At 46.7% G+C, this 16844-nt stretch overlaps 1 protein-coding gene across 2 annotated transcripts in view; it reads left to right on the plus strand.

Moving 5' to 3' along the window:
• Window positions 1–16844, plus strand: part of LOC140394099 (actin-related protein 2/3 complex subunit 1A) — an 82772-nt gene that overhangs the window by 39947 nt on the left and 25981 nt on the right. For both annotated transcript variants that reach the window (XM_072480942.1, XM_072480943.1), the window contains exon 4: window positions 14079–14301. In XM_072480942.1, the coding sequence (XP_072337043.1) occupies window positions 14079–14301 (223 nt within the window). The remainder of the gene's footprint in view (window positions 1–14078; window positions 14302–16844) is intronic.

A 16844-nucleotide genomic window follows, 5' to 3' on the forward strand; every position in this document is an offset into this window, starting at 1 on the left:
CTAGATTTGACTATTCTAATGTTCTGGCTGGCCTCCCATCTTCCACCCTATATAGACTTGTGTTCATCCAAACCTTGGCTGCCCATGTAATAAAGTCACCGAAATCTCATTTACCCAACACCCCTTGTTTGCTGACCTTCACTAGCTCTTGATTTGACAACTCTTCAATTTTAAAATCTCATCCTTGTTTTCAAATCCATCTATGGTATCACCTTTCCCTGTATATGTAACCTCCCCCTGCCCTGCAACCCTCCAAGGCCTCTGCATTCCAATTGTGGACTGTTGCACACCCTCTATTTTCATTGCTCTGCCATTAGCAGCTGTGCTTTCAGCTATCTAGGCCATCATCTTTGGAATTCCCTCCTGAGATCTCTCTACCTCGGCTTTAATACGCTCCTAAAGCCTACTTTTTTGATCAACTCTTTGGTCATCGTTCCTGATTTCTGCCTCTGGCCTGGTGTTAAAAATGTATTTTTCTATTAATATCACTCTTGTTAAGCGCTTGAGTGTTTTATGTACTTATTCAATGCTGCCTAAGACAAAAGTGTAAATGTTCACCAAATATGTTTTTGTGACTGCACTTAACCCTAGTACTGCTCTTTTGGATTAATTGATTATCCAATTTGGCTAATACTATTTGCATTGCCCATTCATTTATATAAAATCATTCAAAATTAAATTGGGCAAACCAAATCTGTGTTCTTTTCACTGAAATTGTATGTTACTATTTTTAAAGTGTACCAAGGCTCAATTACAAACCATGCTGGAAGGTGGAAGACCTTTTGAGGCTTACCTGCAAAATTACATCCTAAACACCAACGTTTATTGTTTAATAAGTGAGGCAGATCACTAATCAACTCATTGTTTTCCCTCAGCGTGTAGGTTTTGGCTAATGGGCAACTAAATTAGTTGCCAGGTTAAATGGTGTGGTTTAAAGGTGGCTTCCATAAGGTGGAATTTACCTGTTGTGTTCTGAACGAGCAGGTAAACATTTTCTGGTGAAACGTTAACTGCTCTCAATTCAGCGACATCCAGTTTGTAATTGTAATCTGAAGGGCATCGTCTTCGGCAGAAGTTCAAAACCGGTGATGAGGAATCAGCAACCCATTTTACACCTATCTGACGTACATTTCTATTGACTTCAGAGATTAGAAATGCTGGAGTACGGTTAGAAAATATATTGTTCGACTTCCGGTGGCGGCTATGAAGGAGTAAGTCGCACATTTGGTGTCTCCCGCTCGGGTCGGACTTTTGGACCTTTTCCCCTGATTTTCTACCGAGTTGATTTGAAAAATTGATGACCGAGGCAATTGTGTACTGGATTCCCACATCGGTGCATGGAGAGGAGGACTAGATGTGCTCGGAAAGGCAGAAACAGAAGGACAGAGAAGGCTTGGGCTGAAACTGCAGTGGGAGAAAGCATGGCGGAGGACCGGACCTCTGGCCTGTTGACCCAGTGGTCAACGGAGCAGCTGATGCAAGTTATCCAGGAGGGCTTCGCCAAGCAGAAGCAGGACTGCTTGGACCCGATTAAAGAGGCAATTGCGCGGCTGGAGCTTAGATTGGATGCCCAAGGTAGGGTGATCCAGAAAGTAGAGAAGGAGCTGGCTGACCAGGAAGAACACCAAACAGCGGTGGAGTTGGAGGTGGGGATACTGAGAGACGAGCAGAAAAGGCTCCTGGAAATGGTGGAGGACCAAGAGAACAGGTTCCGCCGGCAGAGCTTGAGAATCGTTGGGCTCCCGGAGGGATCCGAAGGAGCGGACGCTGCAGCATACATAGCGGCCATGTTCAAGAAGTTGCTGGGGGATGGGGCATTCCCCCAACCCTTGGGAGGTGGACAGGGCTCACAGAGCGCTCGCGAGGAAGCCGCGAATGGGTGACCCCCCAAGGGCAATGGTGGTGAGGTTCCACAGGTATCTGGATAAGGAGCGTATTTTACAGTGGGCCAAGCAGACACTGAGCTGCAAATGGGACAACAGTATCCTGCGGCTCTATCAGGACCTGAGTGCGGAGGTGGCCAGGAGAAGAGCGGGGTTTAACCAGATCAGGTCGGCTCTTTTCAAGAAAAAGATGATGTTCGGGCTGTTGTATCCGGCCCGCCTCTGGGTCACATACGAGGAGCAACATATCTATTTCGAGTCGCCTGAGGAAGCGCTGGACTTCGCGAAAAGGAAAGGACTGGTGTCGGACTGAGAACTTTGAACTCTGCTGTTTTAAAAAAAAAAAAAAAAAAGTTTCTTGCTTTTCGTTTTGCGGACGTTATTTATAATGCCTGCTCCATGGATCTGGGGCCAGTTGCAGAACTGATTAAGGTAAAGTTTGCATTTACACTGTTGGGGGATGGAGGTGTGTTTGTTCAGATGCTGGATCTTTTGCTTGACCTTTTCTTTGTTCAACTTGGGTTTTTATTTCTCTGTCGGGCAATTGTGTTGGAATTGTTTTTCATTTGAATATTTATGTATGAGTGGGGGGGGGGGAGGGGGGGGAGGGAACAATCGGTGGGAGAATGTCTGGCGGCAGGGGCGAGGGCCACCAAGCAAGCTGGGTGGGCTAGCTTACGGAAGCGAAGTGGGGGGTGAGCAGATGTTAGGCTTATCAAAGCGGTTGATTTATTTTGTGCTGTTACTAGAGGGGGGGGGGAATGTTCTGCTGATGAGGGAGGGACTTTTGCTGAGGGACAGAGAGGAAGTCGGGGGCGGAGGCTGCCTGGGTGCAGGCCAGTGGGGGCGCGGGCTGGCGACTGACCCAAGAGAGGGTATGGCTGATCGGCGAAGGTGGGAGGCAATGAGCTCGCCAACTAGACTGATCACCTGGAATGTAAGAGGGCTCAATGGACCGGTCAAGAGGGCATGCGTGTTCACTGTAGCCACCTGAGTTTGCCACTTCCCGACTTAAAATGGAGAACAGCAAAGGCTGAAGGGAAATTCAGCCAACACAGGCAAAAACTAGCAGGTGCAAGTTTACTGTGTATTAGACTCTGCAAAAACCCAGGCAGCATCGATACAAGCAGCCATCTGCATAGTAATGTCGCATCCATCTACATAGTAATGAGCGAACCCCGGGAACAATCGAAATATTTGAGGTAAACCAGGCCAAGCCAGACTCCTCGGCGCCAGCAGGAGCCAACACAAAAGAGGTTAACGGACACTTAAAAGACCGCCCAACGATCAGGGAACAGCTCCAGTATTGGAGAAATCAAACCAAGCGATTGGAACAAAGTCCAATCACTTGAAACCAGGTATGGAGTCCGCCCCGAAAGGCGGGAAGCCCCTGGGGACTATAAAGTAAAGCTCCCAAGTTCAAATCGTCCTTCTTGACAGGGCCACTCAGCAAAGCGAAACAACCCTTGACAGAGACCTGTCCAGCGGCCTCCAAGAACGTAAGTTTCAAGTCAACGCTCGCTACGAGATAGGCGCTCCTAGCTGCCAGTCCATACCAGGTTTTGAACCCCGCAGTCTCGGAACCCGAACGAAAGGCCATTTGTTCCCCTGACCTGGTGGGCCAGTCCGAAGCTAAGTATTGGCCTGTTAGTGATAGAAATAGCTTAGAAAGTAGAGTTTATACATGAGTAGCAATTAATGTGTATAATAAATGTGCTTTGATTTGAATCTTACTAATTGGTGTATTGATCATTACTTGAACATGAACCTCGTGTCGGTATCATAAAGATGCCTGGCGACTCTAGAGCAAAGGTTATAAAACAGAGCCAATTGAACCAACCAAAAGTTAGCAACATATTACTGGCGACTCCGCCAGGACCCGATCTAGAAGTGGCTTTACCACTCCGGGAGAACCCAAAATTTGAATTAGAAATACAATTGGGAACAGAAAAACCACAAGTGTTCAAGCAGTTCTGATCAATCCTCATAATTCGGAAGTGTGTTAATGCATGCGTAACTAACAGGGTGATACGGTAAACTGATCGATTTTTGTTGCGACAAAACTGTCGGGAGTTTGTATTCTGGAAAATAGCGAAAGCCGTACCCGTAATTACAGCACCGCCTTAGTACCCCTCGTTCCAAATTTAAGAGAGCATTCAGATAAGAAAGATGGCAATGCAGGCAATGCAACGCCTCATGAACCCCGAAGAATTTGTGGTTGCAGCGATCAGCAGTAGAGTAGGACAGTGTCCCGTTTGGGAAGAGGAAATCAGAAAGTACCTCAAAGGGAAAGGGTGGCCCCTTGGAGCGAATTCTGTGAAAATGAGGAAACAGGTTCCGGGAGTATAGGACATACTTGGTGGGAGAACCTGAGCGAGATTCACAAGAAGAGCTTAGGAAAAGCTCGCAAGCCGATGGCAATCGTGTCCTGTTTGGCACAACTGCAAGGCACAGAGGAGGTCGTTCGGACACTCCGTAAAGAGATAGAGGAGACACATCGAATGGGCAAGGTCGATGTGAGCGAGATAGAGAAAGAAAACGTAGAATTAAGAAGGAAGTTAGCGGCAAAGGACAGAGAGGTGGATGATGCCAAGTGGTCACACCAGTCTTGTCTGGCGCACTTGAGCAGCTTCCAATCCCAGTACGAAAAGGCCTATCAGGACACGCAACGTCCAGTCCTGGTACGAGAGGAAACAGAGAAGCAGGTAGAGGCGTTGCAGAGGCAGTGTAGTGACCTGAAGGCAGCGTTAAGAGCACTCCATGCTGCCACCACGGAGCAAAGACAAAGCTCATTAGACCACGCAAAGTGCCGGAAGCGGATTGCAGAACTGCAATCTCTGCTTTCAGTTCAAAAAGGATTCCAGGAAACCTTTGGATCACAGTTAGATGAGGAAGACGGCCCTGATTGGGAAGAATTGAGTGAGACAGCGCAAAGACCTGTTCAGGGAACATGTGCGCAGGGAAAGCCCCAGAAGAGAAAAGCACCCCAACCCCCCACAGAGCAGATAGTTCAGGCTCCAATGAAACCAGTCACCAGCCACATCGGACAACATGGAATTTCTGTACACCACCCCCTTAACAGTGACCCAATTATGGGACGTGTGCGATAAAATCAAACCGTTCCTCCCCACCTCAGACCTCAACCACTTCTTTGCCAAAATAAAATAGCAGGCTACCATGTACGGCCTGGATGAGCGAGAGCAAGTGAAGCTCACAGTTTTGAGTTTAGACCCTTCAGTCGTAGCAGCCCTTCCCGACCCACAGAATGTAGGAGGAGGCACCCTTGCAGAAATGCACACAGCGATCCTAGACGCGATCGGCTACAATAGAGGTGACCCCGTAGAAGGCCTGAATAAGTGCAGGCAGGAAAAGACGGAACACCCCACAGCGTTTGCTGGACTCCTGTGGATCCATTTCACAGCAGTTTTTGGCAATTTAGAACGCGCCCATTTGTCCCAAGACGGTATGTCCAAATGGACCTGCACCCTTATCTCCCATGCCACAGAGGCAGGACAAAAAGCCTGTACCAATTATGATCTCTGAGGAAGCCCACAATGAGAAATGGGTTTTTAAAAGATTGTCCCGCACCTGGGAGCAGTCTGTACAAAACAAACCCGCAGTTTGGAAACCCGAAGAACAGCAGGAAGAGCAGGCAGACATGCATCCAGTTAGGACGCACCAGAACCCCGCATGGGTAAATGAGGGAAATAGCCCACAGCAGCCTAAATCCCAGGAATGCTACAATTGTGGACAGTTAGGACATCACGCACGAGAATGTCAAGCCCCCCTGAAACGGCAACGGAATCAGCCCACCAATGCCCCCCGAACCAGCAAAGACACCAACAGCCCCGGACCCCCCCCCCCCCTCCACCACCCAGAGAACCAGACCCAAGGGAACAATGCTGCTCCACCTTATGTGCCCCAGGGGTCATGTTACAACTGTGGGCAGTCAGGACATTTCGCCCGAGATTGCAGGAGACCCCCACCACCAGCGATACACCCAGATTTGAAAGAGAACACCACCCACAGCAGCTACAAGGTCCCAGCTGCCCCATGCAAACTGTGAGCGCTCACCCACCACTTCTCATGGCAGTGTTACCTCAGCAAGGCCACTTCATTTTTGTTTCGCTCCTCCTTCGTCTCTTCTTCGGTCACGCTGCACTCCCTCCATATGCTAGTTATACCCCAGTCCAAATGTGATTTATGATGTCTTGTATTCTGATGGAACCTGCACCATGTTTGTCGTATGTTTGTTTGTTTAATGTACATGTTAAATGTTGTTTGTGAATTTAAAAGTTTTCATGGCCCCACGCCACCACTCTTTTAACGCCCACTGGCTGTTAAAGATACAAGTTTGTCCCAGACAATAGTTCAGAGGAACTAGTCTGTCGGCATACAACAATCATACTCTCCTGATTTGAAGGTAATCACGAGAGGCAGCCCCCACGACGACCACCGGCATTGGTCTCCGCCCTGCCTGAGGACCCCCCCTTCTGGTCAGCTAAGCTCGGGTAGAGAACACACGGCATTGGTCGCCGTCCTACCCGGGGATTCCATCCAAATCTTACCCGTCGCGGCCCATACGCACCTCATTTCGGCACTTTTCGTTCAAAAAGTTTTGTTTTGTTTTCAGGTAACCCTTAGGTTGCCACCCTATGCTATTTACATCCTCAAACATTTGGATGGTAAATCGCACAGCCTGCGAGACGGCTCGCACTGTTTCAGTATTTTTAAGTGTGTCTTGTTCGGAATATTCGGTTTAAAAAAAAAACTGAGGGAGTCACACATGGTGACAAATTGTAAAGGGAGAATTGGCATAAAAGGACAGACATACTAACAGACGAGACATTAAACCAAGATAGTAACAGACACTATGTTTGATCCCACAGAACCCCAGAAGCTCCAGAGAAGAGAAAGAAGAAGAACCATGAGGACATCATCCGTGTTGCTCAAAACCCTAATGAACATTTGATTGCGCGCGAACGCGAACCCCCTGACCCCAACGCCCCCCGCCGTTAATGATTCACTTCCCCATAGTACCCAGAGCCCAGTCACTAGCGACACCACATCATCTTGGTGTGACAGGTTTATAACCTGGTACTCCCAGTCCTACTTAATAGAATCCCTACTAGTATTGGCGATACTCTGCTGCATCGTGCAGACTATTCGTCTGAGGAAATGGCGAAGGAGACCCTACCGTGCTCGCACCCTGGTATATAGGATAAGATCCCCTATTTTCGGTTATGACCAGACCCCCGACCCCCGCGATCTATAATAAAGAACATTAGTTTGCGTTCTTTTTGTGAATAAAGAAATGTGTTTCATGAGTGATTGTACAATCCTGAGCTTGACTGCCAAGCCAGGGAAAATGTGAATAATGCTGCTATGATTTTGTTTGTGTCATTAAGGAAGTTAGTATGATTGAATGTTTGAGTGAGTGTAGTTATTAAGGACAGTTAGAGGTACCGTTTTTCTTATTTTGTAATGCATGTCCCTGTTTTGTCATAGCGCCACTTAGAATTGTCAGTAAAAAATTTCTTGCATAGTTATGGTCAGTGTAGAGGCCATAGAAGAGTGCTCGCCGGGTCAGGGAATGAAGACAACGCAGTTATGTGATCCATCACGCTTTGCGTTAGGATCACAAGGAGGGAGTGTAGCCACCTGAGTTGGCCACTTCCCGACTTAAAATGGAGAACAGCAAAGGCTGAAGGGAAATTCAGCCAACACAGGCAAAAACTAGCAGGTGCAAGTTTACTGTGTATTAGACTCTGCAAAAACCTAGACAGCATCGATACAAGCAGCCATCTGCATAGTAATGTAGCAGCCATCTACATAGTAATGAGCGATCCCCGGGAACAATCGAAACATTTGAGGTAAACAAGGCCAAGCCAGACTCCTCGGCACCAGCAGGAGCCAACACAAAAGAGGTTAACGGACACTTAAAGACCACCCAATGATCAGGGAACAACTTCAGTATTGGAGAAATCGAACCAAGCGATTGGAACGAAGTCCAACCACTTGAAACCAGGTATGGGGTCCGCCCCGAAAGGCGGGAAGCCCCTGGGGACTATAAAGTAAAGCTCCCAAGTTCAAATCATCCTTCTTGACAGGGTCACTCAGCAACGCGAAGCAACCCTTGACAGTGTCCTGTCCGGCGACCTCTGAGAACGTAAGTTTCAAGTCACCGCTCACTACGAGATAGGCGCTCCTAGCTACCAGTCCATATCAAGTTTTGAATCCCGCAGACTCAGAACACGAACGAAAGGCCATTTGTTCCCCTGACCTGGTGGGCCAGTCCAAAGCTAAGTATTGGCTTGTTAGTGATAGAAATAGCTTAGAAAGTAGAGTTTATGCATGAGTAGCGATTAATGTGTATAATAAAAGTGCTTTGATTTGAATCTTACTAATTGATGTATTGAGTTATTGATCATTACTTGAACCTCGTGGCGGTATCATAAAGATACCTGGCGACTCTAGAGCAAAGGTTATAAAACAGAGCCAATTGAACCAACCAAAAGTTAGCAACATCACGCATTTGAGAGGACTGAAGGCGGACGTGGTAATGCTGCAGGAGACGCACCTTCGAGTAGCTGACCAGATTAGATTAAGGAAAGGTTGGGTCGGACAGGTTTTTCACTCTGGACTGGACTTGAAGACTTGATGGGTCGCGAACCTGATCAACAAGCGAGTGGTGTTTGAGGCGGGAAGAATAGTTTTGGATGTGGGAGGCCGGTACGTTATGGTCAGTGGGAAATTGGAGGGGGTGCAGGTGGTACTAGTAAATGTATTTGCGACAAACTGGGACGATATGGAGTTTATAAAGAGGTTGCTGGGGAAGATACCGGACCTGGATTCGCCTAAGCTGGTCATGGGAGGGGACTTCAACACAGTTATTGACCCTGGTTTAGACCGGTCAAGCTCAAAAACGGGCAGGGTGCCAGCAATGGCTAAGGAGCTAAAAGGGTCCATAGAGCAGATTGGGGGGGGGGGGGGGGGGGGGGGTGGACCCATGGAGATTTGGGCAGCCAAGAGTGAAGGAGTTCTCCTTCTACTCACACATGCATAGAGTGTACTCCCGGATTGATTTCTTTATTCTGAGCAGGGCTCTACTGACGGGGGTGGTGGACACTGGGTACTCGGCGATCACAATCTCAGACCATGCCCCGCACTGGGTTGACCTACAGGTTAGTAAAGACAGTAACCAGCGCCCGCACTGGAGGTTAGACGTGGTACTTTTAGCGGACAAAGAGGTCTGCGGGCGATTGAGGAAATGTATTCCGAACTACCTGAAGGTCAATGACATGCGGGAAATTTCGGCGGCAGTGGTTAGAGCGGAGCTGATCGCGATACAGGCCTTCGGAGAAGGTAGACAGGGCAGAGATGGACCGACTGGTAAAGGAGATACTACAGGTCGACAGGAGGTATGCGGAGACCCCAGAGGCAGGGCGTTTAAGGGAACAGCGGAGGCTACAGGTGGAGTTCGGCTTGTTAACCACAGGAAGGGTGGTAGAGCAGCTGAGAAAAGCGAGAGGGGGGCGATTTATGAGCATGGAGAGAAAGCCAGCAGAATGCTTGCACAGCAGCTTAGAAAGAGGGAGGCAGCCAGGGAGATAGGGAAAGTAAAGGATGGAGACGGGAACCTGGTGGGAGACTCAGCAGGGGTGAATAAGGCTTTTAAGGAGTTTTATAGTAGGCTGTACGGATCGGAACCCCCACCTGGGCCGGAGGGGATGAAGCACTTCCTAGGGGGGCTGAATTTCCCAAAGGTGGACGGGGAGCTGGTAGAAGAGCTGGGGACCTCGATCGGGATCGTAGGGCTCAAGGCCATGCAGTCGGGTAAAGCCCAGTGGAGTTCTATAAAACGTTCTCTGGGATATTAGGGCCACTGTAGATGAGGACATTCAATGAAGCTAGGGAGAGAGAGGGGTGGTTTCCCCAACGATGTCACAGGCCACGATCTCGCTGATCCTGAAGCGGGACAAGGGTCCTACAGGCCGATACCCCTATTGAATGCGGATGCCAAACTGCTGGGCAAATGTTTGTCCTCTAGGATTGAAGACTGCGTTCCGGATGTGATTGGGGAGGACCAGACTGGGTTCGTGAAGGGAAGGCAGTTGGTGGCCAATGTAAGAAGGTTGCTAAATGTGATCATGATGCCCCCAGAAGGTAGGGAGGTGGAGGTCGCAATGGACGCAGAGAAGGCTTTTGATCAAGTAGAATGGTAATATCTGTGGGAGGTACTGGGACAGTTCGGATTTGGCGGGGCTTTATTGACTGGGTCAGGTTGCTGTATCAGGCTCCTGTGGTGAGCGTATGGACGAATAGGACAACATCGGACTATTTTAGGCTACATCGGGGGACATGACAGGGATGCCCCTCTCCCCACTGTTATTCGCGTTAGCAATGGACGTTAGCAATTGCACTAAGAGCCTCAAGGGGCTGGTCCGGGGGGGGGAGTGCAACACACAGTCTCGCTTTACGCAGACGACCTGCTCCTGTATGTATCGGACCCAGTAGAGGGGATGGAAGAAATCATCGAGGGTTTTGGGGGAATTTGGCTGGTTTTCGGGGTACAAACTAAATATGGGGAAAAGCGAGATGTTTGCAATCCAGGCAAGGAGACTAGGGGAACATCCGTTAGAGTGGTAGGGGGAAGCTTTAGGTAGCTAGGCATCCAAGTGGCGCAGGAATGGGAACGGTTGCACAAACTTAATCTTGCCCGACTAGTAGACCAAATGAAGGACAATTTCCGAAAGTGGGTCGCGCTCCCGTTGTCATTAGCAGGGAGGGTCCAGACGGTGAAGATGACGGTCCTTCCGAGATTCCTGTTTGTGTTCCAGTGTCTCCATCTCATTCCGCGGTCCTTTTTTAAATGGGTTAACCAAGTTATCACGGGCTTTGTATGGGTGGGTAAGACCCCGCGAGTAAAAAGGGATGCTTGAGCGGAGCCAGGGAGAGGGCGGGCTGGCGCTGCCAAACTTCAGTAACTATTATTGGGCGGCGAATATAGCCATGATTAGGAAGTGGGTGGTGGGGGAGTGTCGGCATGGGAGCGTATGGAGGCGGCCTCATGTAAGGGCACCAGTTTGGGGGCGTTGATAATGGCGCCTCTGCCGTTCCCGCATGCACGGTACTCCACCAGTCCCATGGTGGTGGCGGCCCTGAGAGACTGGGGGCACTGGCGGAAGCATGTGGGAGAGGAGGGTCTCCAATTTGTAATAATCACTGGTTTGCCCCAGAAAGGATGGACGGGGGGGGTGGTTTCGGAGATGGCAGAGAGCAGGAATTGAGAGGATGGGGGACATCTTTATAGAGGGGAGTTTTCCTAGCTTGAGGGAGCTGGATGAGAAATTTGGATTGGCGAGGGGAAACAAATTCAGGTACCTGCAGGTGCGGGACTTCCTACGTAGGCAGGTCTCAACCTTCCCGCTCCGACCACTAAGGGGGGATACAGGATAGGGTCGTTTCCAGAGTGTGGATGGGAGAAGGGAAGGTCTCTGACATCTATAAGGAGCTCATGGGATCAGAGGACACCCTGACTGAGGAGCTGAAGCGCAAATGGGAAGAGGAGTTAGGAGGAGAGATAGAGGATGGTTTCTGGGCGGATGCATTGAGTAGAGTCAACGCGTCCACAACATGCGCCAGGCTCAGCCTGATACAATTAATACAGGGCTAAATCGCTGGCTTTGAAAGCAGACCAAGGCAGGCCAGCAGCACGGTTCGATTCCCGTAACAGCCTCCCCGAACAGGCGCCGGAATATGATGACTTGGAGCTTTTCATAGTAACTTAATTGAAGCCTACTTGTGACAATAAGCAATTTTTTTTTTTTTCTTCTTTCTTTTCTTGTTCCCTTGTGACAATAAGCCATTTTCATTTTCATTTAATTTAAGGTCGTTCACCGGGCCGTCATGACAGTGGCCGGATGAGCAGGTTCTTTGGGGTAGACCATGCAAGGTGTGCGTGGGGGCCAGCGAACCATGTCCACATGCTTTGGACACTCCTTATGTTCAGGGGATTCTGGCAGGTGTTTGTAGATGTCATGTCCACGGTGTTAAAGACAAGGGTGGCACCGGGTCCGGAGGTTGCGATTTTTGGGGAGTCGGAAAATCCGGGAATCCAGGAGGAGAAAGAGGCAGATGTTCTGGCCTTTGCTTCCCTGGTAGCCCGGAGACGGATATTATTAGCTTGGAGGGACTCAAAGTCCCCGAAGTCGGAGACCTGGCTATCTAACATGGCTAGCTTTCTCTGTTTGGAGAAAATCAAGTTCGCGTTGAGAGGGTCAATGTTAGGGTTCACCCTGAGGTGGCAACCGTTCGACTTCTTTGCAGAAAATTAATCAGCAGTAGAAGGAGGGGGGGCATGGCTTAGCTTAGAGCAGGGGGTTAATAAAGGTGGGACCTGTAAGGGAAGAAGCAGGCTTTTTGCACTATGTTTATAGACTCATGTACATTGTTTATTTTGTCGTTATTGTAAAACCAAAAATACCTCCATAAAATGTTTATTTTTATTTTTTTAAGTATTTTGTTCAACTTGAGCATGATCCCTGGTGGCAAATGGGACACACTTTTTATTTAGTATTTGTATGTAAAGGTGAGTTATACTGATAATCGGAGCTGTTGCCCTGTATGTTCACTCACTGTGCAACAAAGAAACTTAATGATTCATACAAAATTTTGCCTAACCACATGTTACAGAGCATGTTAATTTCAGTTGGTTTGGCAGAGTACACTTGCAACAGACAGAATAATAATAATCTTTATTAGTGTCACAAGTCAGCTTACATTAACATTGCAATGAAGTTACTGTGAAAATCCCCTAGTCGCCACACTCCGGCGCCTGGTCGGGTACACTGAGGGAGATTTCATGGGATGTGGGTGCCCACTAGCAAGGCTAGCATGTGTTGGCAGACCCTTATTTCCCTTGAAGTGAGTGGCTTGCTCGGTCATTAGAGAGGGCATTTGCGACTCAACCACATTGCTGTGCTTCTAGAGTCACATGTAGGCCAGACTAGGCCTTCTCTAAAGTACACTTGTGAACAATCGCTGATGATTGTCACGATCATCGTTACTGAAACTAGCTTTATTTCCAGATTCATTAATTGAATTCTAGTTCCACCACCTGTGGGATTTGAAACCACGTTCTCAGAGCACTCTGCTACCACCTCTCTAACTGAGCTCAAATAAATATTTTAACTGTATTTTGCTGAGTGTACATTGTTATTGTAAGTTTTGGAATCATAGAATGATTACAGCACAGAAGAAGGCCGGACGGCTCATTGGCCACCATGTCTGTGCTGGCTCTCCCCTCGTGCCACTCACTCGCCTTTTCCCCGCCTGCACAATTTTCCTTTTCAGATAATGATCCAGTTCCCTTTTGATTGCCTCAATTAACCCTGCCTCCACCACACACTTAGACAGTTTATTCCAGATCCTAACCACTTGTTGCGTGAATGGGCAGGTGCTTTGCAAGCGTCTAATTCATGGAACATGGCATTTTGGATATTTATTGTGATAGAAGAACCAGAAAGGAAGAATATTTTAGAATTGCTGAACTCTTGTACCTTGATTGTTTTTAAACCGTATCATTTATATTAAATCTGCTTTCAGCCATGATGCACATGTACGCACATACATCAGGGTTTTTGTTTATTAAGAGCAGATTGCGAAACGTGTATTAGAAATTTTGTTGTATCTCCTGTTGACTTGAAAGTGTGACTGGCATGTCATCTGGTTGTATTTTCTGTATGATGGGTAAAGTAACTTGAGTCAATAAATATTGTAGAATCTTTGGACATGAACATTTCAAAAGCACAAACCGCGTGCTGTGGAGCAAAAAAAATTTAAACTTGTTGTAATTAGTGGACAGTTCTAATATTCATCCTTTAAATTTGACTTGGATAGATGTTACCACCATGGCAACTGTCTAATTTGACCATTATTTCTAATTAACCAACTAGCAACAGTAGGTTATTTATAATCAAAACCTAAAAATCAAGAACTACCTGTTTTCACCAGGTTTTTTTGACACACTAGCCACAGAAATGATGGACCTGGGCTTAACTACTTTGTGGGGCAGGGAGTCCTCAATTTTTTGGGGGCATTTGAAATCAAAGAAATATAACAGCTTTTGTGGTATGTTTTGGTTGTTGATTTGTAAACAATTTAAACTAATTGATTGCTATGTTATCTGTACAGGCATTGACTGGGCTCCCCAGAGTGATCGCATTGTAACCTGTGGCGCTGACCGTAATGCTTATGTATGGAGTCAGAAAGACGGTGTATGGAAGCCAACATTGGTCATTCTACGAATTAACCGCGCAGCAACGTTTGTGAAGTGGTCTCCTCAGGAAAATAAGTTTGCAGTAGGTAGTGGTGCTCGGCTGATCTCAGTGTGCTACTTTGAAGGAGAAAATGATTGGTGAGTGAGTATTTGATAAAATCGAGTGCCGACAGCATTAGGTGCCTTCTAAGGAATTAGAGCATTTAGTACTGTTTTGTTAGATGTCTATGTTCTATTTCCTGTCGTCAAATGCATAATAGCCATGGGACCTTTTATAGTAAAAATATAGGATTTTAGATTATTGAGTTTTATTGACGAGCAAATGCCTTATAGTTTTAAGAACTCAATAAATTGGAAGAAGATTAGGCCTTACGTTCCCTCGAGCCTGCTCCGTTATTTATTAAGATTATGGCTGATCTTGACCTTAAACTCAATTTAAATTTGGCAATCTCCACGTAAAAGTAAATAATATTAATCTTTATTGTCACAAGTAGGCTTACATTAACACTGCTATGAAGTTACCGTGAAAAGCCCCTAGTCGCCACAATCCGGCGCCTGTTTGGGCACACGGAGGGAGAATTCAGAATCTCAAAATTACCTGACAGCACATTTTTCGGGACTTGAGGGAGGAAACCGGAGCACCCGGAGGGAAGACACGGGGGGAACTTGCAGAGTCCTCACTCAGTGACCCAAGCCGGGAATCAAATCTGGGACCCTGGCGCTGTGAAGCAACAGTGCTAACCACTCGCCATAATCCCAGATGACCATAGGCTGTTTTCCCCTTTTGAGGGCAAGAGCTGTCTGATGGTGATTTAACCTGAGGATCACCACACCTCAGGCGAGGGGCAACAATGAGAAGGTGGGACCTTCATGAATAACCTCAGCCAGTGCAAGGATTGAAGCCATGCTGTTGGCCTTTCTCTGCATCACGAGCCAGCTGTCCAGCCAACTGAGCTAAAGCAGCTCCCAACCTCATTACAACCTTAGTTTCTCACCATATAAAAGCCTTTTTTCTGTTCTTCTTACCTTGCGTTTCCTGCATTATATTCCATCTGCCATCTTCTTTTCCACCTACTTAGTCTATCTATCTATCCCTTTGTAGACAATGTCCTCCTTACAGCTTAATTTCCCTTCAAGCTTTGTATCATCAAACATAGGTTACACTCAGTCCTTTCATCTGATGTTATTAATATAGGTAAATAACATGGTTTGAAACTAAGCCTGGATGCCAGATACATTTTGTTCATTTAGAGTGAATCTGTGTTAAGTATTTACAAATTTATAATATTTGCAAATGCCTGGGGCTTTACTGTCGGGCCTTGTTCTGCATTCCTGAAAGGGACTGTTAAACATATAAACGGATAGAAGAAAATTAGATCATGGATTTTTTTCTTTCTTTTCGTCATTGTGGACAAGCTACATAGAGGATTATTCAGGTCATCTTTTGCTGAAGATAGGTGACATTGTTTCAATGACAAATGTATTTTTAACTGTGGCGTTATTTTAGCTCTAATTTGTTCGTGCTGGGTTTAACCTCCAGCTGATTTGAACAAAGACATTTTAAACTGCTTAAATATGTTTCCGGCGTATCTTTTAAAATATGCCCATTTTATTCAGCATTTGGGGGAAATGTACACGAGAATAGAAGAATCTCTAAATAAACAGCAGTCTTCAAACACTATTTGTTAAAATGCTTGTTTTACGGTATTTTTCTATCATTGTCCTGACCGTCCAACTCATCTCCTGAATGCGATGACTCCTTGCTTGGCTCATTTCATAGTACTAGGCGTCCTCCACTACTATACTCCTATTATATATATGTAAACTTAATTAGTTAGTGATGACTAGATATTCGACCACTGGGTGCATCATAGCCACATCTTCATTCACAGGCATGTGCCTTGCAGCAGAAGCTGGTAGATAGATATCCAGTGCCAGCGTTTGTATCTCTGCTCATCGAATCCATGGGTACAGTGTACAATTGTTGCTCTCCTGCTAGCACTCTGCTAAATAGCACTGACGGAGTGTAAAATTTAGGACCTTCCAGCTTTGTACAGATCAGCTGAGTCTTGGCAAGTGTTGATCAAAATGTATCTTTTTTATAGACGCCGCAGCAATGGAAAATCTGCTGTAATCCAACTTCCTGATCCCTGAAGTGAATACGTCTCGGTCCTACATTCCCTTAAAATATCTATCCAATTCCTTCTGAAAAGTTTCCATACTTTCTTCCTCCCTGTGTATTTGGCATTCCCTCTTAAGCTTACATCATCATTTCTGGAATTTGTGGCAAACTGAAATGTATTATTGGGGTTTGAGTTTTCTACTGTCTTTAAAAATGCTTCAATGATACCACCATAGAAACTTGTCTTCTGCAAAGTATCCCCAAGTTTTTTCAGTCTTTCCTCATGGATCTGATACCGTAAAAATCAATTTGGTTTCTCTTCCCTGTGCTGCCTTCAAATCCTGGATAGCCTTGCTGTTGTCTAGCACCTGGAATTATACCATTTTACACGTGTAGCCATTACACTTGCTTGTATTATCTATTATTTCAGGTCTTTACATAAAGATTTTGTTAGCTTTTAGTACTGCTGGCAAGCACTATACTATTGATTGCAGTGAGTTGTTGATTAATGCTTTGAGATCCTGTTGTAGCTTGGAAGTATTTTGTTTCTAACTGCAAT

The sequence above is a fragment of the Scyliorhinus torazame genome, chromosome 17, assembly GCF_047496885.1.
Source record: "Scyliorhinus torazame isolate Kashiwa2021f chromosome 17, sScyTor2.1, whole genome shotgun sequence".
NCBI lineage: Eukaryota > Metazoa > Chordata > Chondrichthyes > Carcharhiniformes > Scyliorhinidae > Scyliorhinus > Scyliorhinus torazame.